Source organism: Eublepharis macularius, chromosome 17, assembly GCF_028583425.1.
Source record: "Eublepharis macularius isolate TG4126 chromosome 17, MPM_Emac_v1.0, whole genome shotgun sequence".
Lineage (NCBI taxonomy): Eukaryota > Metazoa > Chordata > Lepidosauria > Squamata > Eublepharidae > Eublepharis > Eublepharis macularius.
The window spans coordinates 18,647,588-18,672,993 of record NC_072806.1 but is presented as its reverse complement, the minus strand read 5'-3'; the positions used below and the strand labels follow the sequence as shown (position 1 = coordinate 18,672,993).

The following is a 25,406-nucleotide window of genomic DNA, read 5'->3' as shown; positions in this document are numbered from 1 at the left end:
TTTCTTTTACCTACATGTTCTCACCCTGTCTATTGGCTCAATGAGCACTGGCATGAAATTCTGAACTCTACCACATCCCAGAGGTGAAGACGACCTCCAGTCCTTACACATTACCTCCCCCTTTCTGTGGGTGATAAACAACCCTTTGATGTTGCCTCTGTAATGTTAAGGTTGGATAAGAACACACTTTGCAAGTGCTGTTCTTCATCTTGCCAAGCTTTACCATATCCCAGTGAAAGAGAGGCTACAATCACAGCTTAGGAACTGATGCGGAGTTAGAATTTGCTTCCAAGTCTCTGTGGTCCCAAGTCTGGCAGGCTAAGCAGACCTGTACAGCCAACTTACCATTCTCATCCCAGCCCTCTGCCACGCCTGCCAGCTCATAGTGTTTCTTGCGTAGCTCACCCAGGCGCTGGCGTTCCTTCTGTAGCTGGCTCTCCAGCTCCAATACTCGCACCTGGCAAGGAGGAGAAGAGCTGTCACATCACCAAGCGGCCATTCTAGCCCTGGCCCACACTGCAACCTGCCTTGGCCGTGCCACCACATACCTGGGAGTCCATTTCTTGGCGCTTGATTTGTGTTAGCGTCATGGCAGAGAATTGCATGCTGTCTGTTGAGGAATCACATATTTTCAATTACTTTAATTAAAGGGGTTCACTGACTACACAGAAGGCATCTACTCCTACCCCCAGCCTAGTCTGGTGAAAACTAATCAGCTAGCAAGCACGGTTGCATCCATGGGATCCTAGGCAGGAGATTTATAACATAATAAGAAGAAGAACAGTGTGCTTATATATACAGCCCTTCTGGACAGTAGTGTCCACCCAGAGTGCTGATCAAAGCCCTTGTTGCTATTATCCCCACAATACAGCTGGGGACCTGGGGCTGAGAGGAATGGCTTAGCCAAGGCCACCTGAGAGCTCATGGCACTGGAACCAGCAGAATGCTGATTTGCACCCCAGCCACCTAACCACTATGCTATTTGCATGGGGCGGGGGGAGAGGCAGGAGACAGCTACAGTGAGCAAGAGCTATACAGAACAACAGCAAAGGGCAAGTCAGAAACCACAAACCTTTCTCCTCAATCTGTGACTTCCCTGACTTGGTGGAGGCCACCACCTCTGCTGTCGCTTGGTTGACTGCTCGAGAAGCCACTTGAAGTTTGCTGAGATTTGCACTGTCTTTATCTGCTTTCACCTGCCCGATCAAATAGGACAGAGTCAGAGGCTTAATTCCCAATGGGAAGGGAAAAAAAACAGTCAGCTGCCTGCTGGCAGAAAGGTCTTACTTGCTGGCAGAAAGTGACATGTTAAAGACCAAGCCTGGTTAGTCACATGCTGCAGTTGCTCTCAGACATATAATTTCCAAAAGCAAAAAGGCCATAAAACATGCTTCTTTTATTTAAAGTTTCAGCTATTCCACAATTTTTATCCTACAAGATCATTCAGGTTTTTTTTAAAGAAGGAACTCTGTGGCAAAGGAATCCTGGAGCCTAGAGAATATTTAAGATGCCTTTCTTGAGAGGTCTTCTAAGCGTTTGTTGTACAGAGCTTTCAAGAATGCAACTCACCCAAGATTGAACAAGCCACAAACCATTTTTAAGGAGAGGAAAAATCATCTGAACATACATTAGTCCTCTTCAAGACAGCAAAAAGCCTTACTGACCTTAAGATAGCAAAGCAAGCTCTGGACACTACAGGAGAACTACACTCCTATCACAATTCTCACCTCGTAGGTATTTTTCTGGTCTTTTGCTTATGCAGTTATGTTACTGGCCATTATCCCCATGATCAGGCACTGAGCTACACTGGTCTACTTAGCAATTTGCAGCATAAAGGGGAAGCACCTACCTTTGAAGCAGCAACAAGCTGAGCTGTACTTGCTGCAATTTCATGGGAACAGACCATTAGCTCCTCAAACTTCCCTTTGCCTTGAACCATAAGATCAGCAGCATCTCTAGGAGAAACGTACACAGGCAGGTTGGGCTTTTTCCAGCATCACACGATACTGCCCAATGGCCAATCCCCTGACACTTACACCATGACAGTTGCTCCCCATCCTACAGCCTTGGAGGCGGAGATCAGCCCCTCTGTCCACCGGGAATTCCTGGCATAGAACTCCTTGGGGGATGCTGCTCCCTGGATGAGAAGGAAATCTAAGTACTGCATGCAACATTTGAGGAAGTTCAGTTTGAGGAGAGCCAGTTTGGTGTAGTGGTTAAAAGCGGCAGGACTCTAATCTGAGAGCCAGGTTTGATTCCCCACTCCTCCGCTTGAAACCAGCTGGGTGACCTAGGGTCAATCACAGCTCTCTCAAAGCTCTCTCAGCCCCACCCACCTTACAGGGTTATTATTGTGAACAATAACATATTTTGTAAACTGCTCTGAGTGTGGCATTAAGCTGCCCTGAAGGGCAGTATAAAAACTGAATGTTGTTATTGTTGTTGTTATAAATGCTCCTGTGATTGGAAGCTTCTGAGCAGAGTGGAAGATTACAAAAGGTGATATGCATTCTAGCCACAGACCAGGAGAAACAGCGTCCTGCTTGGGAAACAGCTTGGGAGATCTGCTGTAGCATAGTGGTTAAGTGGCTGGGCTGCGAAACAGCACTCTGCTAGTACGACTTCGACTACTGCCATGAGCTCAGCAGGTGACCTTGGGTAAGCCGCTCCTCTCATCCCAGCTGTATTGTGGGGATAATAATAACACCGACTTGGCTCACCGCTCTGAGTGCGCACTAATCTGTCCAGAAGGGCAATATATAAGCACACTGTTATTATTATTATCCAGGGCAAAATCTCTGTAGGCTCCCTCTGCATTCACTCTCTCTCCATCCAGCAAGCTCCCAGTCTGTGATACTTGAAGGTGTGTAGGAGCAGCATGGAAAACAGGCCCTCCCTCCTAAGTCACATAGAAGCTGAGTTGCTGCCAGAGAGCCATGCATCTTTCACTATCCCACTTGCCTGTCTCTTGTTTGGCCTGGGCCACACGTACTACAAGCACTGGCGGCACCTGTTCTGTAGCTCAGTGTTTTGGCTTGTCTGCTGGAATGAGGGCTGAGGGCGAATACGGTATTTTCCCCGGTTACCTCCCCAGTCAGCACTCCTAGAACTGGAGCCCATTGGCTTTAAAATGAAAACGCAAAAGAACGGCGGTAGAAAAAACACGCCCGAAGACACATTTGTGCAGCTGCCTCTGCACTCACCCTTCCGCTCTCCACAATCTCTCGCTGGAGATCCTTGGAAGCCAGAACCAGATCTTGGATCGCCTGCATCAAGCCTGTGCAGGAGCCTAGAATCCTACAAGACACAAAGGCGTGGAATGGGGAATCCCAAGCAGAGGGGCTCTTCTTCGGCAACAAGGATCAAACAGCAGGCAGAGGAAGCGCTGCAATTGGGGCCTGAGAAGGGCTTGCCCTTTTCTTCCAGCACATTTACTGACGGAATGGGAGAGCATGGTGGAATGAGAGTGGGTGGAGGAATACAGTACTGTCCAGGAAAAGCTCCACACTGAAAAAGGGAGAGCCTTTGGCTGAAATGCATACTTCCAAGAGGCCGGATCCACTTCTATTCTTTGAGAACATGCAGCCTTTCCTTTTAGGTGGATGGAGATTCAGAAGGATAAGAGGGTTCAGGGAGAGGGATGCAACAGGGCTTGCTTTCTCTGTTGTGGCTTGGCGGTCTGCATGAGGGCAACGGTTGAGTAGCTCAAGGGAGCTCGCCTGACTCTTCAAGCATGAGCAAGGCAAAAGGTGGAGCAGACCCTCTTCCATCCCCACTCGTTTCCTAGGTCCCCCCTCTCCCTCCCACAATGATAGCCGCCTGGTACAGATAAAGTAGCCCTCAATACCAACCTCTCATTGACCTCGAGTTTGACTCCAGTATCCCCTGCCCGCGATTTGCTCAGCATCCCCTGTTTCGACAAAGGAGGGTGGGAGGTCAGAACTGCAGTTGACATATCCAAATACATTGGGAAGCAGGGCGAGTCCAGGGGCCACCGGCACCCACACACCTATACATGCCACGCAGCTTTTCTGGAACACCAACCGGTGTCTTTCTGAAAGATGTCAAGCATGGGAGGGAGAGGCAGGCTAACGTTCTCACCTCAATTCTGGCAGCAGCCGTCTCAATTGCTGCTGCTGTGGCTGCCAGTTCCTTGTCCACCAGGTCCCCCAGTTCCTCCTGTTTGATGTCCAGGCCTTTTGGGCGCAGCTCCTGCAAGAGAGCAGGTCATTTCAAGCTTCCTCTTGTGCTCAGCCACCATCACCCATCCCAGCATCACATGAAGGGAGAGAAACTCAGAGGACCTCCTTCCCCCTCAGGTTTAGACTTCAGTGTAGCCTCACCAGGTTGCTCCTGGCCTTCACCAGGGATTCCCCACCTTTCTCCACTCTTCCATCCAGCTACACAGAGGCTCACCTCCCCAATGGCAGCAATCCGGCTGAGGCAGTTCCTGACAGCTGTGCAGTCAGCACCCTCTAGCAATGCTACATCCTTCAGGGTCCCTAGATATTGCAGGGCCTCGCTCCCACACTGTCTGCAGGACTCCAGCAGCACTGGAAGCACACAAACAAAATCTCTGTTCAGCCACGCGGCCCTCTGAGATGCCCTGATCTTTCTCCTTGCCTCCCCACCCCCCACCCCGAGATGCAACACTCACAGTCAGCAGGCTCCATGGGGGCCATGTGTGATGTGGCACTGGCATGCAGGATGGTGTCTCCAGTCAGGTGAGCAAAGAGAGCCACCCCTGACAAGAGGCTGCTCACATCTAGAAGCCAAGTGGAAAAAGAGCATGTGACACCTGGGCTAAGTCCTCACCCTGCGCACCAAGCTAATGAACCCTCAACTCCTTGCATCAGCTGTCTGGGCAAACGTGGAATTGTTCCAAGCACACTGAGATCTCCAACATTCAAGAGAAAACTACTGCTGCGTGTTGGTCTGTTGCAACTGATGCTAGTTTCCCCTGATACAGACTGGAAAACAAAGGCCACTAACTCCAGGGTCCTGCTTCTTGTGAAGGCACTAGGGGAACGAGGGGTTCCCATGGCTTCCCACACATGCCACCACCACTGAGCTCAGGCTCGGACAACTGAGTGCGGCTGTGGTTGCTCTCACCTGACCGGTCAGCAAGGTACTGGCTGCATGCCTCCTCAAGCTGCTCGGTGCACTTCAATGCAGCCAGCGTCCTGGACAGAAGGTAATCTGCAGTAAGAGACGGATCGAGACACAAGATTAATTAAAGACACTTCCTGGTACTGCAAGAAGAACCATGCAAATCAAGCTGGTATACACAACACATCATCTGCACTGTTATTGCTATTTGGTGGGCTTTAGGGATTGTTGCAATAGTGACAGGGCCAGAGAGAGAGAGAGAGAAATGGAGGCATGGAAGGTAGGAGTGTTGGCAAGACCTGGAGGGGACATGATCCCTGGTTCAACTGAAGTCCTAGTTTCATAAATTTCAAGAGGAGCTTGAAGTCCATGTGGGTTCAGATTATTACATAAAAACGGAACAGCTGTACATTTTCCTCTGAGAGCATGAGGGCTAGGAACATGCATGTGCTGCACATGGACATCTCCAAGGAGGAAGGAGAAGTATTCCCTGCTCATGCTTCCCGTGCTAACCTGCGGAGCTTGTGCAGCTGATGTGAACGGGGTCATCCAGTCGATTCAAGGCCTCCTGGATCATGTGCTCAGCCTCTCCCAAGGCACACTGTAGGAGAGCAAACTGCTTGTCCAGAAGCTGTTGTTGGAGTTCCTGCGCATTACGTTCCTGTGAGCAGAGAAAGACAAGGCCACTATGCCGGCTGGGTACACAGCAAGGCTCGTTGTCCTTCCCGCCCTCTCCCTGTGTTGCAGTACCAGTTCCCAGCATGCAAAGTGCAAACTTGGCTCCAGGCATCTGGCAAAGAGGAACCGAGCAGGCATGCCAGGAAACGGAGGCCTTGGGCACATCGTGACTCCTCTGGACTACTCCAGAAAGTGACCCATTCGGCACACTCTATCGGCTTCTTTGGATGGGTCAACCTGATACCCAACATGAAATAAGCACTGTCAGGGCCCTAGAGCCAAAGAACGTTGGAGGCCACTTTGCCTCCTCCTAATACAAAATTAGTAGTAAGTGGAAAGAATCAGAACTATGCAGCCACACTTACTCTGTTTTAATATTGCTTTGCAAAAAGGAACCAATGTTTTCTTCCTTGTTGCTTTGATGGTCTAACAGATTCCATTCATTTTGCAGAACAGGGGGACAGGTTCAAAATACAGACACAGGAAGAAACAGGCCCTGGAACTAGATGGGCCTTGGTCTGCCTAATACGGCTTAAGGTGCATGCTGATCCTATTGGGGCAAGGACCTCAGGCCCTCTCTACTGGTCTTGGTAATTAGATGTTTCCTCCTATCGATTGCATTGACTTACACTGCATAATGCACCTTGAGTATCCACAAGAAAGGCAGACGATCAAGTAAACACACAAACATCCTGTAAGAGAACTGCTGCCGCTCTCTGAAGCCGCCCTTTAGCCCACCTTCCCGACTCCAGCCCTTCCCAAGCAAAGCCTACCCTTTCCCCCAGGCGGCACTGCAACTCTTCCACTGTCTTGCTGCCGTTCTCCTTCTCCTTCTCCAACGTGGCCTTCAGCTGCTGAACTTCAGCCTGCAAGGCTGCCCTCTGCTGGTCATGCTGGGCCACCGTCTCGGCAAGGGTGTCTCTCTCCAGCTGCAGCGAAGCCAGCTGGCTGCTTTGCTCCACTTCAGACTAGCCAACAAGCAAAAAGGGGAGTGTATTAACTGCACAAAGACCACCATCCAGAACCCCGCAGGGGCGGCATCCACCCACCAAAGCTTCTCCATCACCATTGCCTGTGTGCTCTTGGCTGCTGCTTGCAATGCCAGCTACTGTGCCAGTCCCAACTGCCATGTTTAATTATTATGAAAGGTACTTTATGTTTTTATTGCTTCAAAACTGAATCATAGTGCGATCCCTATTAATATTCAGATAATACCTATTTGTACGCCGCACCAATTTTTATTACACCAGTTTGGTTTAGTGGTTAAGAGCACCAGGACTCTAATCTGGAGAACCAGGTTTGATTCCCCACCTCACAGGCAGAGGATATTAACAACAGACTTTCTAAAGCCCTCTGAGTAGGTGTTAAGTTGTCCCTGATGGGCAGTACATAAGTCAAATGTTGTTATTATTATTATATTCCCAGTCAGTTTGAGCCCGTTCTAATGCAGAATATAATGTTATCAATTTTTAAAATTAATCTGTCTTGGACAAATTGATTTTGCATAGCTATGGAAATGCTCATGGTTGGTTGATTGGTTGGTGAATGTGTTCATGCATCTATGCGTGTGAGAGAGATGATGCATTGTAAGCACGCGCACTCTTTACCATCTAAAATTAGGGGGCTCAACTATGTTGAATCTGTGGGCATATTTGAAAGATTGAGAAAAAGCAGAGGGACACACCACTGAATGGCTACTGGGAACCAACCATTTCAACGTATTTAAAGTTTTCGTTTAGGCGAGTGTGGATGTTGGATTTTTCCTGGTTTCCTTCCCCCTCACATATGTTTAAATACAGTTTCAGTCCAATTGAACATTCAGAGGGTAAAGTCAAAAATCTCAGTTTTTGTAGGTGGCCAAGAAAACATTCTGATAATAGTGTAATTGCCCATACTTATTACTATGCAATTATCATACATTGTGACGGGAGGACTTGGTTACCAACTTCAAGCCTTTATGGCATTGGGTACTCGAGGTAAAGGCAAAACTGGGGAGTCCATAAGACTCTTTACAATGGATTAGATTAAGCGGATCTATATGTATGCATGTGTACCAGAACGTGAGAAGTGTGCGTTTGAGATACTGAAAGAGAAAAGGTAATCTAGATGGAAGCAGTTGCTAGGGTTTCCTTGGCTGAGGATCCATTCTCTCCCTCTTCACTCTTTGGATTTCCAAATCTCATGTTTAGTTTTGCTTCTCATAGAGAGGAACCCTTCCCTTCTCTTCCTGTCAACAGAGGAGTTGTGGTGGTCAACCTCTTTCAAGCACATGCTCACTTCCCGAGTGAAGCCAAATAGAGTTAAGCTGCGACTCAAGTGTCTTGTTACCCTTTAAAAGTTACTGACTATGCTTTGTGAGAAGTGGTTGCAATGCAGCCACTAACACCCTTCCCCAATCATTATCACAGGCTCTCTTATCATTTCACTGCATCTCAAAGCCTGCTGGAGAAGTAGCATAGAGTCGAGGCGATGGATAAAAAGGGCAAAGGAAGGGGAAGGAAGAATTAGGGAGACAGGGATGGTGTGAGAACAGGGAGAAGGAGCTTAAAGAGAAATATTAAACATCAAAAAGGATAATGGAGGAGTATGGAAATGGTAAAAAAAAGGACAGTGTGGAAGACAGCAGGCACCAGAAAGCATGTTGGGGACCACTGAGAGTAGCGGGGAGGGAGTGAAGAAAGACCTGACAAATATTTTTGAGGGAAAAGTGCTGGGCAAGAGGGTCTCACCTGCGCACTACACTCAATAGTACTCCTGAGGTTCTGAATCTCCTGCTTGCTGGCAAGGAGTTCCCTCTTCAAAGTCTCCAAGACTTCCGTCTGCTCCTGTGTCTGCAAGAGGAGCACCGGGGAATTGTTACACCCTCTTCCTGGCAATAGCCTTCGTCTCTGGCTACTTCCTCCAGTGTCACCCTGAAGCCTGCCATGTTTAGTCCTCACCTTCCGCTGGGCCTGCTTGCTCAGCTGCTGAAAGGAGTCCTCCAGCTCTTTCTTCTCTCGTTCGGCCTCCTCTTGCACCTGCCTCACCACTGTGACCTGCTTTGTGACTTCAGCATTCTGAGAAACAAAAGCAGAAAGGCAAAGGAAGAAGACTCCAGCTCCTCAGTTTGTGGGTGTTGCTGGCCTGCCGTTCTCTCTTCTAGGACAGTGTGAAGAAGGTTTCCTGGACCTAACAGACTGAAGCAGCGCACACAGAGAACTCCTGTCTTTGGGTCACAGGCCACACTCCCAGTTGCTGAACAGGAGAGGTACAGTTTTTGAGACAGTTTGGTGACCCTAAAGAGTTTTTCACCTTTCCCCATACAGCTTCACCAAACAAGACAGCCCGAGAGCCATAAAGCGTCCCTCTACAGCGCTTCAAAAAACTGCAACTCCTCAAACCTCAGTGCTAAGCAAGAACCAGCATTTGTGCTTAACAATGCAAACCTCATAACCTGTCCCTCCTTCCTGTCTGGGGCTTGCTAAGAAAAGATCTGTGGAGACGACGACTCAAGAATTAGAAATGTAAGCAAATGCATTCAAAGTTACTGTACGGAGAAACACTGTGACCTGCAACTGATCCAGCCACAGCCTGGAATTCCGTGCCAGGAAAGACGTTAGACACCTCCAAAGCCTTAAACTGCATCAAATGGCTTTTGACTTCTACATGTTTCAGGGCATGCGACCCATGCTTCATTGGCATGAAGCTGCACAATCTCAAGCACGGGCACTGGCGGGGAGGAAAACAGCACTACCTTGCGCAGGAGGTCCGCGTGGTTCTGCACGAGCTCGCTGTACTTTTCCTTGAGCTTCAAGTAACGCTGCTCTGTGGCTTGTGCTTTCCCTGCAACAGAAACGGGCGATTCAGCAGGGGTCCCGCTCTGGAAGACGAGCTGGCCCAGCCTGCCCTCCTTCTGGGACAGGCACACCTGTGCAAGACAGGTGGGGCAGAAATCCAATCCTTCGCTCTCCACAGCATCCCATTCAGCATCCTCATGTGACTGATACACCTGCTTCTTCCCTACATTCGACTGTGATCTTGTCAATCAACTAAACAGGGAGGGGGGCACTCCACACAGGACCGCCAACACATCATATGCTGGGAAGACAGAAAAAGGAATTCTTGGGGCCTCTCCACGGCTCTCTTTTGGTTCATCAAAACTTCTCTGAAAAGGGGCGCCAGACTTTTCAAATTATGGCTAGCTTTAATGATGGACCAACTTATTGTTATATTTTTAATCCATCTATTCTACATAAATACTTCCAGACAGGAATTGGTAGCCAAGATCTGACAAAGGGAGCTTAACTCCTGAAAGCTTATACCCTGGAAATCTTGTTGGCCTTTAAGGGGCTACCAGACTCAAATCCGGGAGCCAAGATATGCATCATTAATTTTGGTAAACATATATCTGATATGGCCATGAAGGCATCATAATGCAACTAAGATTTTTGTCAAGTCTTCAAGATGGGACAGGTCTCACTTGTGAAGTAAGTGGGCCGATCAGATCCCCACACTTTTACACCTCCCCAGAAACCCTGGTGGGAGACACCAGGGGCTGCCCCATCGCTGCCCTCACTCTCAATCTCTGTCAGGCTGCGCTGAGCTTTCTCGGTGTCTTCGTGCCGCTTTTTCAGCTCATCCAATTCAGCACGCAGGAAGTCACTCTCGTCCAGCGCCTGCTGCTTCAGGTGCTGCTGCTCCGCCAGCTCTGCCTCCAGCTCACTGATCCGTCCCTTCAGTTGGACCACCAGGCGATGACTCTGCAGGCCACAGAAAGTTAGGAGAGTGGGGCTTTAAGAGGATCCTGAAGTGTTGCAAGGCGACCAAAGCTGTCGCACCAGTCTGGCTGCGGAGGTCAGGCACCGCTATGGCAAAAGTGGTCATAGCAGTACGAGTTCACCAAACAACCGGATGACTAAAAATGGGACACGTTCCTGCTTTAAAGGGATCATCCAAACACTACATTCAGGAAATATCAACCCTCTAAATTGCAATAAAGGTGGGACGCGGCCCGTGCATGTTTGTGTAGGGAAGGATAAGTGAAACATCAGCCTCAGAATGCTTTATGCAGCACTTCTAAGCTCCTGCCCACATTTCTTCCCTTTACACTTAGCAAGAGCTCTGGGAAGAGCATCTATGCACTCCAATGGTCCTGGTTTTCTATAACAATTGCTTCAGAGTGACCCTTGCTTATGATGCACACCCCAAATTGCTTGCCTGTGCCCTCGGACTCTAGGCAGATGGGAAACAGCCAAATAAGAAGCAGATAAAAGTTAAAAAGGAAGGCAGGAAATGCAGGTCTAATTTGAACCGTGCCTCTAATTTCTCATATAGTTGCAAACTTCTTACTCCTTCATTCGCATGTACTGATGCTGTGCTTCAAAATGCTTCAGAACCATTGTCTGCCTATTAAAGTAACATATGCCAAATCCTCCGAGAGTCTCTCTGGCTGCCCACACTTACCCCTGCAAACCTCCCTCCATCCCAACAACAGACGCCAGTCTCTGCATCCCACCAGGGACTCAGTGAAGGAGCAGCAGGAGAGAGGGGATGGCTTTATATTCACCTCTGCCTTGAAGTTTTTCAACTCCTCCTTGAGCTTGCTGATCTCTCTGTGCAGCTGCTCAATCAATTGGTCCCTGGAAGGAAAGAGAGAAAGTTGCATCATCCCATGGGATTAAGTTCTTACATCTGACAGGACGGCACAGCTGGCACGTGAAAAGGATCTTAATTCATGGCCACCTAGGCAGACTCAACCCAGGGAACGAGTGGGTGAACTCCATCCACCCTTCAGCAAACAGACAGTCTCTTAGAAAGAGCCCTGTTAGACCAGACTAAAGGTCTATCTGAGCTAGTATCCCATTTTCCACAGTGGCAAATGAACAAGCCATAGCCAGGGCACAAAACCTCCCCCTTTCTGCTGCCTCCTAGAAACTGGCATTCAGAGGTATACTGCCTCTGAATGCAGAGGTCGTATTTAGCTACCATGCCTAATGGTCATTAACTGACATATTCAGTTAGACTGACTTTGTCTAATCCCTTTTTATATAAAATAGAAAAAGACTGAAAAATTCTTAACAGCCATTAGTACCTCCAAGACAACTTGCTTTCCAGTCAAGTTAAACCTAGATATTGTCCTGCTATGTTACACAGAAGAGACCTGAGTTTGGCTATCAGTTTTCATCTGTGAACAACAAAAATCCTGGGACCAGTCCTACTGTATGACCTTGATAGTTCAGAGACACGGCAAAAGCTACTGACAACTGTGCACCTAGGAATTCAGCTATTCAGCTAAAAAAGGAGAGAAAGATGAGTCCTCAACAAAATTAGGGGAAAGTGCATTTCAGAGGCCGAAAGAAAATGCTTAATGGATATTGACAGGAGTAAACTGGCCTGTTTCGGTCTCTCTCTCTCCTTTCGTATTGTACAGCACACCTTTCCCCGTTTCTTTTCAATCCTTGTCCCGTCTAAACTGTGCCATTGATCTGCTTTTTCATGTAAAGCCACTGAACTCCACTGAGCTTTGAATTGCTCCTTATGAAGGAGGACACCAAGGAAACAGCCCAGACACAAAAGGCTGAGGATATGAAGCTCTTTCCTCATAGCAGCTTCTGCCCAAACCTTTCTAAGATGCAGGAGCTCATTGTTCTCCAATGAGTCCAGATCCTGGCTACCTGCTGTCCTAAATAACAGGCCAGGAAGCAGGTGGCTTCAGGGTCCTGTTTTCAACCTGTCTAGAGGCAGTGGCTGTCCCTACCAATCACCACTGGTGTCTCATTCCTCCCAGTGGTCTTTAAAATACTCCAAGAAGTTGCAGCCATCTTTCCAGTTAACACCTGCAGATCACACTGTCAACGCTGGGGGAACTTCAACTATTTCTTGGATAAGCAACAGCAATAAAAGAAACACAACACTCTGGCATCATCCTGCCATTTCTTCAGGAGAACACCCAGGAGCAGGAGTATCTGTGGATCGCTAGCAGAGCATCTGCTTTTCATGCAGAAGGTCCCAGGTTCAATCCCTGGCATCTCCAGTTAAAAGGATCAGGTAGGAGGCGATGCGAAAGCCACTGCCAGTAAGAAAAGACATTTCTGACTTTGATGGACCACGGGTCTGAAAGTCTCTCTTCACAAGACCTCTGACAATAGGTAGCCGGGAAGGGTAGTTTAAAAAGACAGAGCCAGCGACAGGGCGAAGGCTTTGCTGGAGCTGTGAAATGCCAGAAGGGAAACTTCAGCCCATAACCTCTCCAGGTCCAAGCCCGGCATTGGAAGGCGGCTCCAGCCCATTTCCATTCCTCACTGCCCTCTGGTTGCAATACCATACAGTTTTAAACTGGAAAGGGGAAATTGACAGAGCCTTCCTGGAGACGAAGATGAAACGTGTTGAGGTGTCTCATGTAGAGAGACTCCGATTTAGTATAAGGAATATTCAAGTGAGAGTTTGAGTATGACCTGCACTGGGCTACGAATAGAGAAACTCAGTTTCTGGCTCAAGCAAAAACAGAATGCAATGGCCTGAAGATTTTGCACAAAGTATCACATAATGATGGACACAACACAACTTAATTAGTTTCAGCACACCGCAAGAAAGAGCAAGAACACACACACGAAATTCCTTTTGGCACTCCTACATTCTCTGCTTTCATCGCCCAGCTACAGGTGCAAAATGTGCCTGGATGTCTCTGAAGCCCAGTATACACCAGGCCCTGCAATGACAAAAGCTAAAATTGTCTTCTGCGTGTCCTCCTAAACCAGGGCTGAGAGAAGGGAGGGAAGAACCCCAGACAGGGATCGTGACTCACTTGTCATCCTTGTTCATCCCATTCTGGCTGTTAAAGTTGAACGGATCATTGCTGAAGGAACTGCCAAAGATGTCATCAAACTTATTTTCAGGGAGACTCTGGAAGACAAGATTAATGCAGTTCATCTCCTAGCAAGGTCCAGCAATCATGACACACTTGTGAAAGAGGTCCTATGCCAGCTCAAGGGTGGAGCGCCACAGGGAAGGCGCATCTACCCCAAACCCCTTGCTTTACAACCTTGGGCCCCAAATGGGGTGTCTTCTTCAGGCAGGGCCAATGTCAGCACACGGCAAGGTAGGGTGGCTGTCAGGGCCTGTGGCTTCTAGTGGGACCCATTGCTGCTGACTCCCTACTCATGCATCTCCTCTGATGCCTGCACTCATGCCTTTCCACTGCCTGCTGGTGAGAGCTTGGCCCCCTCTGCTTCCAGCTGCATGTGCTGCCTAGCACTGCTGGAGGAGGATATGTGGGTGGTGCACACAGTGGCCATGGCAGTGGGATTCTTAGCAGCACCCAGCACCATTGGGGAAAGGGCCCGTGGCAGTTGTGACTGCAGCTGGTGGGAGAGCGGCACCAGGGCAGGCATTCCTTTCAGACTAGCCACAACGAGCTCATTTCCCCATTTCTTGAATACTAGTCAAGTCAACATCCTCTGCAGCTCTGCTTTCTAAGGAGGAAGCAGCCCTTTGCGGTGGACAAGAGCCTTCTGAGAAACAGTTCAGGAGAAAGAGTACACACTACTCTTCCAATACAAGCCCCTGCTCCTTACTCCCTTCCTTGCTTTAATTGCCCCCCTCTAGCAAGACCAAAGGCACAATTTTTCCTTAATTGTACTACTTCAGGTTGCAGCTGAAAGGCTGCAATTTGGAAGTTTGTGCATGTCTGGGGTGGGATGGGGAGAAAGAATCCCTCCGTGTAACATGTCAGGGAGAAGGCTAAGGTGAACTCTTCCCGCCTTGACACAGTAAGTTTTCTAATGGCAGGATTTTATTTTTTGCAGGGGGATATAAACTAACAAGCTCTCCACTACCCAGAGCCTGAAACGGTACAAAACGGTGAAAAGGCTTTCTCCACCTGGTTCTGTTGGATGACTCAACTGGGCCTTAGCAAAAACAGAAACGTTAAAGCACAACAAGGGGTTGCTACCCTAAAATAACATTTTGAGATGAAGCCCACAGATGACAGAGACTGGTGTTCTCCAAACACTAGCTACAAAGACCACTGCCCTCTCTCTTATATAAAGACCAGATGTGCCCATTCGTGTCAGAACTGCTGCTCTTCATCTCACCTGCTGTGAGGATGTTTCCGTGTCTACAAGGTCCATGATCGGCTCGCTGTCAGGGGACGAAGCTTCCACTGGGATGACAACGACAGGGCTGATGTGCTCAGAGAGTGCTGAAGCCCGTAGAAAGTTAGGGGGATTCTGGCAAACAGAAAGAGGGGTGGCAGTTGGCAAAGTCGGAACAGCAGCACAAAGGCACATTCCATGTTGTGAGCCAATCCTGCAATGCTTCCATCTTGGTATGGAAAAAAAAAGGGCAACTTTGACAGATGTGCCGGTTCACTTGGACCACAATCTACAAGCAGCCTTCCGTTCAAGCACTGTGGGAAAACTGGAAGGGCCAGGAGTGGGGTGGAATACATCTGTCTAAGGCCACACATGGTCTCACCTCGGGCAGCTGAGGGATCTGAATCAGTCGCTTGAAATACTGCAGGTTGCTGGAGCGATAGAACAGATCCTTCAGCCTGCAAAATTCAAGAGCAAAGAGTCAAGTCCAAGCGCACCCTGGGCTACTCCAGGTTAAGGTCCGCCATCCTTGAAAGCAAAGCAAATTGAACGGATCGTCTAGAATGAGGCCAGTGGTTCTGTTTATCTTTCCTACACTCAGATCAGTTAAGGAAGCTTCTTAGAGCCAGAAGTCACTGATGCAGTGAAAGGAAGCCAAAGCACAAGGATTTTACTCTACAGGACGCATACTTCTTAACCCGCTGTAACTCGAGTCTCAGCAATAAAGTAAGTTTACAGAAGTAGTGACAATGCAAACCTGAACATGGTCAAGGAAGTCTTCCGGGGAAATGTCCCAAATACATCATACTTCCTACCACCTAGAACGGTTTTATCCCACCATTCCCTTCCTCATTGTATTCTCCCACAAACAACCCTGTGAGGTAGGTTAGGCTGAGAAGGTGTGACCACCCCAAGGTCACCCAAGTAAGTTTCACCAAGCTTCATAGCGGAGTGGGGATCTGCACCTGGGCATCCCAGACTCTCATCGGGTATTACACCACACTGGCTCTCCTTATCCAGTTGACTGTATATAAGAGAAGCTACCTTGTCACACTCCAGATACTATGGCTAGCCGGCACGATCCATTTCTGTACAGCTTGCACAACAGCGTCAGTAAACCTGGAGATATTTTTATCCACCTGACAATATTTTGTTCTTTGCTTTGGCTCCAGACAATACAACGTAGATCCAAGGGGGCCCAACTGATATCATTTGATTCATCTTACTGATTCCTGCTATCATGCAAAAGCTACTTCATTGGTCTGAAGCCAGCAGCTGGCTTGTAACCAAAAAAGACTCCAAAACACAGTCCTCCGGATCAGAACCAACAAGCTCTGCATGGAGCTGGGAGATAAGAAGCCTCAAGCATAATAGCAGGGACCATCAGGTCTGGCCATCCCTGCTTCTCCCTCAGCTGGGTGCTTCCTTCAGTGATTACTTGGTAAGCCCCACAATGGCTTCTGGCTTCCAGCTGGTATGACTGCAGGAGAATGGATGCACACTGCAAAGGCAGGGAGGGACAGTCTAGTCCCAGATCAGGGACACCACAAGCGTACTCCACAGGACGCTCTGTCAAGTATGAGACCACAGAAAGGAGCTTCAAAGTCCCTTCCCCAAACACCTACCACTGTCCACCGGTCTCAGCATCTCCGGCCGCAAAGGTAACATTGTAAAACTGAAGATTTAGCAAAACCCAAGTGCAGCTGATGATTTATTATTGGGATATTTGTATCCTGCTTTTCTCCCTACTGGGGACCCAAAGCAGCTTACAACACCATTCTCCTCTCCTTCATTTTATCCACATAACCACCATTCTGTGGGTTAGGTTAGGCTCTGTAAAATTAACTGGCCCCAAATCACTCAGCAACTGTCATGTCAGAGTGGGGATTGTGAACCTGGGTCTCTCACATCCTAGTATGACACTCTAATGCAGGGGTCCCCAACCGTTTTGAACCTGTGGGCACATTTGGAATTCTGACAGAGTGTGGTGGGTGCAGTAACAAAATGGCTACCACAAAATGGCTGCTGCAGGAGATGAAGCCAGCACAAAATGGCTGCTACCGCTGACCTTTAGTCATACAGCAAAGATCCTTGTGCTGTGGAAGCAGTTTCTGCCAAAGCAATATTTGTAAGAATCTGCACGGCCAATCAAACCTCCAATGGCCAGTCAGAAACCCTACTGGGCAATAGCCCCATCTGGCCCCACCTACTTTTTAAAAACAGTTGGCAGACACCAGGAAAGGTGTCAGCAGGCACAACTGTGCCCACGGGCACCACGTTGGGGACCCCTGCACTAACAACGAAACCATTGTTGGCTGGATGCAGATTGGTTGTTGTACAACAGTATGGTAACCAAAAGATTACCCTCACTCATCACAGGAGGTCTTTGTCAAGGTGAATGGAGTTTGCTTTAATGTAACACAGGAACCCAGAGAGGTCTGGATTCAAAGGTCTGGATTTCCACAATGTGGCAAACATCAGTTTCCCCACAGATCTCTGATGTGACAAAGTATCCAGAACAGATGCCCTCATGCCCATGCCCAGCAAAAAATAAATCAGGTCACGGTGGCTTTTCTGCATCCACCGCAACATCAAACTGACTGTCCAACACAACAAGTGCTTTGATCAGATATACACAAGGCACGGACAGCTTATGTTAGCTTAACTGATCAGTAAGTCCTAACCACAGATCCACACACACACACAACTTTCACAAGAGACATCTTCGAAAGGGAACAAGGATCAAGCAGCACATGCTTACTTCTTGAACTGCTCCAGGAAACGGTCCCTGTGGCCTTGGAGTGTGTCAGCTGGGAGACCTGGGTAAGAAATGACAGAAAATGGGATGAAGATCTCCAAACCGCCTCAGGCGACAGTGTTCTGAGGGGTATATACGTGTGTGCACACAAAGCAAAAGAACATGCCAAGATTTCCGTTTCCCGTGTCCATTAAGATACTGATATATAGTTCATAAAGTGGATCTAACATTCATTTGCTTTGTACAAAGAAATGCAGTCCACATTGATGCAACCGGCTACATTCTAGCGTTTCCCTGTTGTCCTCCCATCTTTCTAAAAAGACTTTGAACATGATTGCAATGTTAGCCTATCCAATATAGACTAAGAAAACACACAATACCAGGACACCACTATAACGAATGTACATATATTCCTGTCCACATGTAAAAGTGCAAAGTGCAAAGTGCGATGTGTTCAAATATATACAATACAGAAATACACAGTATAATCATATACAGCACATATGTTGTTCAAACAAGTCTTTACAGTCCGTATAGTTCCTTGCTTTCATTTAAAGTGCAACATGCAAAAAATTTTTATATGGAAGCCCATGGAGAGAATCGTGGAAGATGTAATCACATTCCCAGTCCCAAAATTCAAGATTTGTCCAACAACGCCGACGGGGATGTTTTGCTAGTCTATCCAATATAGACTAGCAAAACACTGAGGTGGGAGGAGAGGTCTGAGAGGTAGTTGCTGACGTGGTGGTTGTTCTATCTTCCTACGTTGCTTGGCCCTGCATTTTGCCATTGTTGCTATTCCTTCTCTGCACCCATAAGCCTTTTCAAAAGGTTGAAGTCTTACCTACCAGGAGAGGGAGGAAAAGAGCGGATTCATCTCCATTTCCCCAAGTAAATAGCGTTTTTTTTTTACTTATCATCATCAAAAATTAAAAGAGCTACTTGCCCCTTTACCAGTCCGTATCCTAGAACACAGTCTCTTCCATCATTAATTTTTTAATAGCTGCATTTGCCTTTTTTAAAAAAAAAAGTTCCTATTGCTTTTGTGCAGTTATAGGAATAGCAAACTAAAATAAAGTAAAAATCAAATTAGAACTGAATTAGAAGCAAAAATAAGATTACCCCATCCGTGAGTTGGGGTGGGAGAAACGCATCCAATAATCTCTAAAAAGCATTTCTGAAAGGAGCCCCCCAGTGCTCATTTTAGGGTATATTTATGGGGATCAATATAGGAAATCCATGGCTCAAACAAAACAACACGGGGCGCTGCTGCTGTGGGGCTGGGTGCCTGAGAAGAGAGAGAGAGAGAGAGACAAGCTTCCTCAGTTTTTAAGAGGGAAGTCGTCTGGCAAGACAGAGAAAACATCCATCTCCCAGGCTGAAGTTTGCTGCCTGCAAACAAGCTGGCATCCCTTTGCTTTGGCTGGTTTCCATTCCACGTGGAAGCCAGATCTCCACAGCACAGTGAAGGACCCCAAGGTGGCAGTCTTAAGCGCATTTACCCAGCAGCTGAGTAGAGAACACTGGACTGGGAGGTAGGAGAAAGAGGGGCTAAATTCTTCACACTCACCCTGCCTAAGCCTACTGGCTGCCTTGCAGACTTTTAAGCAGTCTGTGGAGAGACAGGTGCTCGGCGGGCACATGAACCCAGCCATGACGGGCATGGGAGGAGCACAATGGGGAATATAGCGCCATATTAAGTACCACCAAGTACCACAACTATAATTTCACTTGCAGGTGATTGTGGAAGAGGAACATCTTAGTGGCATGGAAGGGACCTCTGTCAGACAGGGTAAAAACAGCTCTGATCTTTAGAAATCCACAAGGGACTGGAAGTGCTTGGGCTCATCTTTGCCTTTAAAGATCTGGCTCCCTAATGCCAGGCATGGAGGCTGGATCAGCTTGCTCAGCAGTGGGAGAAAGGCACTCTGCAGATGTTCAGAGACATGATTTGTCTTTATTATTCTGTATATACCAAGGTACTGGGGCAATGTCTGAGCAACACCAGGATTCAGATCTCACTTCAGCCGCCCAGTCACTAGATCGCCTTTAGGCAAGCCACTCTCTCTCAGACCTGTATCTCCAATACTGGCCCAGCTGACACAGGATTACTGAGATGACATTTGTGAAGCCCTCTTTGCACCAAGGAAAAGCAAAATTATGGGGAACCCCGGAGACAGGAATTTAGCCTAACAGCAGGAAATGGGGCAATGGAGATGGGGGGGGGGAGGCTGTTGCGGACCACAGATTGCCGTCGGCTGCAGTGGGATTCAGGGCACAAAAGAACCCTGCCAGGAGTATACTTACAGGAGTGGAGCTTGAAGAGAAGTTTAACAGTGTAGTCATAGAGGTGGCTGCAGTCTAAGATGACCTGGATCAGTGGGGCCAACCGGCACTGCCCAGCAGCGGTGACCGACACAGAGCGAGACATGTCCAAGGAACCAAACACTGAGAGGGAACCACAAGACAATGCCATCAGGGCTGACTCCTTGGAAAGCACTGCTAGAGAAGCTTCATGAGGACAGTAATGGGGGGGGGGGTAGTTAAACAGGTCCTACAACTCAGGTCCTGTAGCATGATGCGGGGCCACCCCCTAGCCCTCCTCCAATGATTCTAGCCTTCTTCATCACAAACCAATTGCTCCCCTGTTAACCTATACTGGACCAAGGTCACCTGCTGCATCGTCAAACTCAGAGCATTTTACAGATATGCCGCTTTGGTGGGCTGTTTCAGATGTTCGTGTGACAGAAGGATCGTGGCACCATGTCCTGAGAAGATCTGCCATTCTTTAGCACTTCACTGCCCATTCTGGTCACACTGTTCCAAGAACAAACCTTCCCATGACGGAAGTCTGGACAGAAAACCTGTACTGCGCCCCCCTTCACCCTCTCTCATTATCAAGGTTTGTTTGGTAAGCCAAACCTAGCTCTATCATAGTCCCTTCATCTCTTCCCGTACTTCTTGGCATACTGCACCAAATTTTTGAGCAACTTCAGCATTATTTAAGGTTTTTTTTTAACGGAATCAGCAGTTCCAGGAGGAGGAAACATGTCATATAAAGGAAATGTGCAAACATTAGCCCCGGGTCAGTGAGGGATTCAATAGAGAGGTGGGCTGGATGCCTCGGGAGTGGAGTGGAGGTTGGAACTCGGAGCTGTGCAAATGACAAATGCCTTAACAAGGCACACAAACATGCAATTTCCTTCGAAGTTCAGCTGTAGTCCTCTGCAAAGGGCAAGGCTTTCAGGGCCAACAATTCTCAACTGCTCCTTGATCCTTAAAGACAACAACCACTGCCTCACCATTGTGAAGTTCATTTTCCTGCTTTAGGAGGGGACAAACACCTCCCTCCCTTTCCCTTTGCTCTGCACTGAATGTACACAAAGGGAAAAGTGTCCTGACATGGATAGCCCAAGCTAGCCTGATCTCAGAAGCTAAGCAGGGTCAGCTCTGGTTAGTACTTGAATGGGAGATCACCAAGGAAGTCTAGGGCAGCTATGCAGAGGGAGGCAATGGCAGACCACCTCTGAACATCTCTTGCCTTTAAGTCCTGCAGACTATGCAGTCACCGTAAGTTCAGCTGCAACTTGACAGCCAAAACAAAAAGGGGGAAAGGCTTTGCCTCCTGACTGGATATAAGGATACTATACAGCTGGTCTAGATGGCCAAGAGCTGGGAGAGAGATCAGACCAGTGGACAATATTGGGGGAGGGCATCATGCAGAAGGCAGCCTATCGCAAGTGCACCGGGGCTGCCAAAAAGCAGCACTGCCAGCAATTAGCCAAGAAAGACCTTGAGAGTTATTTAAAAGAACTTGTTATGGCATAACCTGCTGAATGGATTTTATTCCCTGCTGAAGTCACTTGGGCTGGCAGCCAAAATCAGAAGGCACTGTGCAAACACCTCTCCTTGCGGGAACCAAGAGCTACGGCAGACAGGGTGGAAAGAGTTCCCAAGACCAAGCACCAGGAGCCCCCAAGGCTGGGCAGCCTTGGTGCCAGAAAGAGAATAGAAAAATGGAACAGGCACTACTCCTTATGGCATCAGGCTTGCAACGCCAGCAAAACACTCCAAGCAACGCGGAATGGGAAGATGGAAGATTTTAAAGGGCAGTGCTTGTCTGCATTGGAAAGCCACTGGAAGGGACATATATCATAGAGGAGCAGATGGAAAACAGATGAGCTCAGCTGCCCTTGGTCCCTCCCTTCCTGCAGCCTAAGGCTAGGTTGCCTTCACCCACCCACAGAACCACAATCGACACCCTCATTCCATGGCCTTTAAAAAAGAGCAGACACAGTAGCAATGAAGTTTCTAAGGCTGCTTCCACACACATTGAATAATGCACTTTCAGTGCAGTTTAGCAACTGTTTGCAAGTAGATTTTCCTGTTTCACACAGGAACATCCTGTTGGAAATGATCGCTCAAGTGCATTGAAAGTGCATTAGCCAACACGCGTGAAAGCAGAATGAGAACTTCCATATACCCTCTTCTGACTTCCCTGAAAATTGTCTGCCTTTAGTGGGTCGGGGGGGGGGGAATCAGGGAGGCAGCCCAACCCCGTTAAGGCTGCATGTCTGTCAGGACAATAAGGCACAACCCTTCTTAGCTAATGCCTTGCAGAAGGCGCCCAGTGTTCCTGGCATGGATCTTTACCTGTCTGAAATAGGTTCAGTTCACACTCCAGGTAATCAAACATCTCCACAGTGAGTTGGAAACTATGAGAAAGGGAAAGAGTTAAGTAAACTACAAGACAGCATGACTGTCATTAAACTGGATCACCCCAGAACTTTTGTGGCGTCCCCAGTGAGCAAGCAAACAGCATTAGAGACCTAGCATGGCAGTGACAGAAAGGAGAACTGGAAACACACCTAACAGCCCTCCTACTTTTAATTCCCTCCTGCCACCCTGAGAGGTGAGCCCACCCATGCTTCTCAGCCACCTGGTCTATACTTCTAATGTTAGGCCAAGTCAGGCCAGGTACACCAACTGTCTGCCACCCAGCTGTTAGCTAGAAATGCTGAGATCATCCAAGGGAGAGGGAGGCAGCAGTCAGACATCCCTTCCACAAACTGGGATGGAGGAAGAAATCCACCCCCACAGAGACTGGCAGGCTCTAACTGCCAACTGAAAGTCTGGAAAACTATTTACAAAGGATGGAGGAAAGGATTTTTTTACCCACGAAGGAGGAACAACAAATAGAGCAACAATAATTAGCTGGAAGACCTTGAGAACTGGGGAGAAGACACTGAAATATCTGTTCAATAGCTATGTAGGTGCATTGTTTCAGGTGGGTAGCCATGTTGGTCTGCAGTAGAAGAGCAAGATTTGAATCCAGTTGCCCCTTAAAGATTAACAAGATTTCCAGGGAGACTCAAGCTCCCATGAAGGGAGCATGTCTCTTGAAAGCTTATAACTTGGAAATCTGGTTGGTTGTTATGGTGCAACTGGACTCGAATCCTACTTTTCTATTCAGATGCATGTTGCTAATTTGCAATTTTGATGAGAGGGAAAAACCCTTAAAGGCTATACATGGTGGAAAGCAAGGCCACCCCCCCCCCAAATAAATAAGGGACGTGGATGTTGCCAGAATTCCAAGGAGAAAACAAGTGGTCACACCATACCCTTGAGCCCTCCACAAAGGTTGCCACCCACCAAGCAACACTTACAAATTATTAACGTCATTCTCGCCCGTCTCATCAAGTTGCCTGTCTGACATCTGGAGGTTTCCAGGGAACCTGGGATTCTGCAGGGTGAGGCAGGGGGAGATGTGGACCAAGATTACCAGAAAGCACATCAACAGCCAAACTAGAGACAGACCTGGAGGGAGGCTCTCCCTCTTACCTCTCAAACTCAGAAGAGCACAAATGCCCAATGGGGAAAAGCAGGCCGCTGCGGATTTCTGGGACCAGAGCCAGAGATAGCTCTTGCCAGCTGAGGCTTAGGAATGCTTCATCACCTCATTGGGCAAATGGATTTATACATGAGGAAGCCTTTTCCTCTCCTTCGCCTCCTCCCTCTAATTGAAGACAGTATCCTTTCTCCAGCTCATTTTGAAATCCAGGAAAAGGAGAAGGAGGAAACATTTACTTGTTATTCACTTGGATTCATATAACAACTCATAAAAGAAACAAAATGAATGATGGTTATGAAGTTATCCCTGGAAAAGCAGGCTTTAAGAAAACAGGATATCAGAAGACTGGCTAAGTTAATCCTGAAATTTGGCAGTGGCGCAGCGATGCTTGGCAGGAGCTTCAGAAGCAGCCGTTCCCCTATCATTAGTCAACAGAAGTATCCCCGCCCCCATTCTTCACAGGCATCTCATGTTCATTCGCTTTCACTCGCACAAGCTGCTGTGGGTTTGTTCATTAGACACATACGCTTGCCTTCCAAACAGAGGCCCAAGAAATGCTTGCCGCGGGGCTCTAAGCTGAGCTTCCCGGTCCAGAATGCACAACAAGCTGCCCAGATTCCATTCTATAAATACTGGTCATTTCCATCTTAATCGTTCCTGAACGGGACGCAGCCGAGACAAACTAGTCGGCCTGAAGCCAATCACAACTTGGGCTGCAACACAAAGTCTGGGAGGAGAGCTTGTGAAGGAGCATTTCAGACAGTTTTGAGTCAGTGAAGTTGATGGACAGGCAGGGAAAACCCAAGCCACATCACCGGCCACTGATCCAACCCAGTAAAGTGTTCTGTGTATGAGCGAAACACTTCGCTTTCTCCCTGCTCACAGTTTTTTGGCCCTCAAAGATCTCTCCTTCTGCTAACTCTAGCAAACCAAGGACATGAAAGGACACCAGATTCTATTTCCCCTTCCCAGTTAAAGTAAAGAAACAGGAAGCTGTGACTAAAGCAGAACACCTGTCCCTAAGCAGGTTGTCAAAATGAAACAACAAAATCCTGAGATGGTAAAACGGACAGTTTAGATTGCATCAGGGGAGGGAGGCCATTCCCAAATTGCCACCAATCCCTCCATGTTTCCATCATCATGTGAACACCTTGGAAACCAGCTGGAGATACGGGACAGGATGGGATGAAGGGCAGAAGAGAAAAAGAAGGGCAGAGAAAAGGGAAGGAGCTGACATGGAAATGAGACAAAGGACAGCAAAAAATGAAGAAGTGCAAACAGGATGAAGGAAAGGACACAGAGAAGGGAACTTGAAAAGAAATAAGGCAGGGGTCAGAAATAAGAAAAGCAAGCAGGCGACACGAACTACAATGGCTGCACACTGTGGCACCCACAGGCACTCTGCTGGAGACTGTTGCCTTACACATACAGGAAAAGAACTAGATGAGAAGTGCATAAGCAGTCTTCTCCCCCTCTTCCCCAAGATCCTTTGGCTGTGTTGAGTAGAAGTAAGATGATGAGATGACAAAAAGCCCCTCCCCTCCTACTCTGACAAGACAGCTTTGTGCTAGAGCAGCCGCAACTCAGAGTTAAAACACACGAGACGAATTACATGAGGATGCTCAAGTGAAGGGAGACGCAATTTTAGCCGGGAAGCCAAGTTGTAAAAGACAGATTGGAAGGCTTTGTCAATTTCCCCTCTCTACAGAACCACAGAGATTGCTCCTCAGAGGGTTTATTTATTTAATCTTTACCTCCCAGAGGGGGAGGTGAAACTGACAGAGCCTTCAGGGAGGGGGAAGATGAAATAAACCCTCTGAGGAGGGATCTCCCTGGCTCTGTAGAGAAGGGAAATTGACAAAGCCTTCCAATCTGTCTTTTACAACTCCGCTTCCCAGCTAGCATTGCGTCTCCCTTCACTTGAGTATCCACATGTAAT

General features: G+C 48.0%; 1 protein-coding gene across 3 annotated transcripts in view; it reads right to left on the bottom strand.

Moving 5' to 3' along the window:
* HIP1 (huntingtin interacting protein 1) overlaps positions 1-25,406 on the bottom strand; it is a 69,514-nt gene that overhangs the window by 3,127 nt on the left and 40,981 nt on the right. For all 3 annotated transcript variants that reach the window (XM_055001343.1, XM_055001344.1, XM_055001345.1), the window contains exons 6-30: positions 23,283-23,359; positions 22,270-22,331; positions 19,924-20,064; positions 17,620-17,677; positions 15,241-15,316; positions 14,859-14,993; positions 13,571-13,668; positions 11,333-11,405; positions 10,343-10,526; positions 9,521-9,609; positions 8,727-8,843; positions 8,517-8,618; positions 6,561-6,755; positions 5,623-5,770; positions 5,113-5,199; positions 4,658-4,765; positions 4,417-4,553; positions 4,102-4,212; positions 3,852-3,910; positions 3,204-3,297; positions 2,037-2,137; positions 1,850-1,955; positions 1,073-1,196; positions 549-610; positions 346-457 (exon numbers count right to left, since the gene is read on the bottom strand). In XM_055001343.1, coding sequence (XP_054857318.1) covers positions 346-457; positions 549-610; positions 1,073-1,196; positions 1,850-1,955; positions 2,037-2,137; positions 3,204-3,297; positions 3,852-3,910; positions 4,102-4,212; positions 4,417-4,553; positions 4,658-4,765; positions 5,113-5,199; positions 5,623-5,770; positions 6,561-6,755; positions 8,517-8,618; positions 8,727-8,843; positions 9,521-9,609; positions 10,343-10,526; positions 11,333-11,405; positions 13,571-13,668; positions 14,859-14,993; positions 15,241-15,316; positions 17,620-17,677; positions 19,924-20,064; positions 22,270-22,331; positions 23,283-23,359 — 2,656 coding nt within the window. The remainder of the gene's footprint in view (positions 1-345; positions 458-548; positions 611-1,072; positions 1,197-1,849; positions 1,956-2,036; positions 2,138-3,203; positions 3,298-3,851; positions 3,911-4,101; positions 4,213-4,416; positions 4,554-4,657; positions 4,766-5,112; positions 5,200-5,622; positions 5,771-6,560; positions 6,756-8,516; positions 8,619-8,726; positions 8,844-9,520; positions 9,610-10,342; positions 10,527-11,332; positions 11,406-13,570; positions 13,669-14,858; positions 14,994-15,240; positions 15,317-17,619; positions 17,678-19,923; positions 20,065-22,269; positions 22,332-23,282; positions 23,360-25,406) is intronic.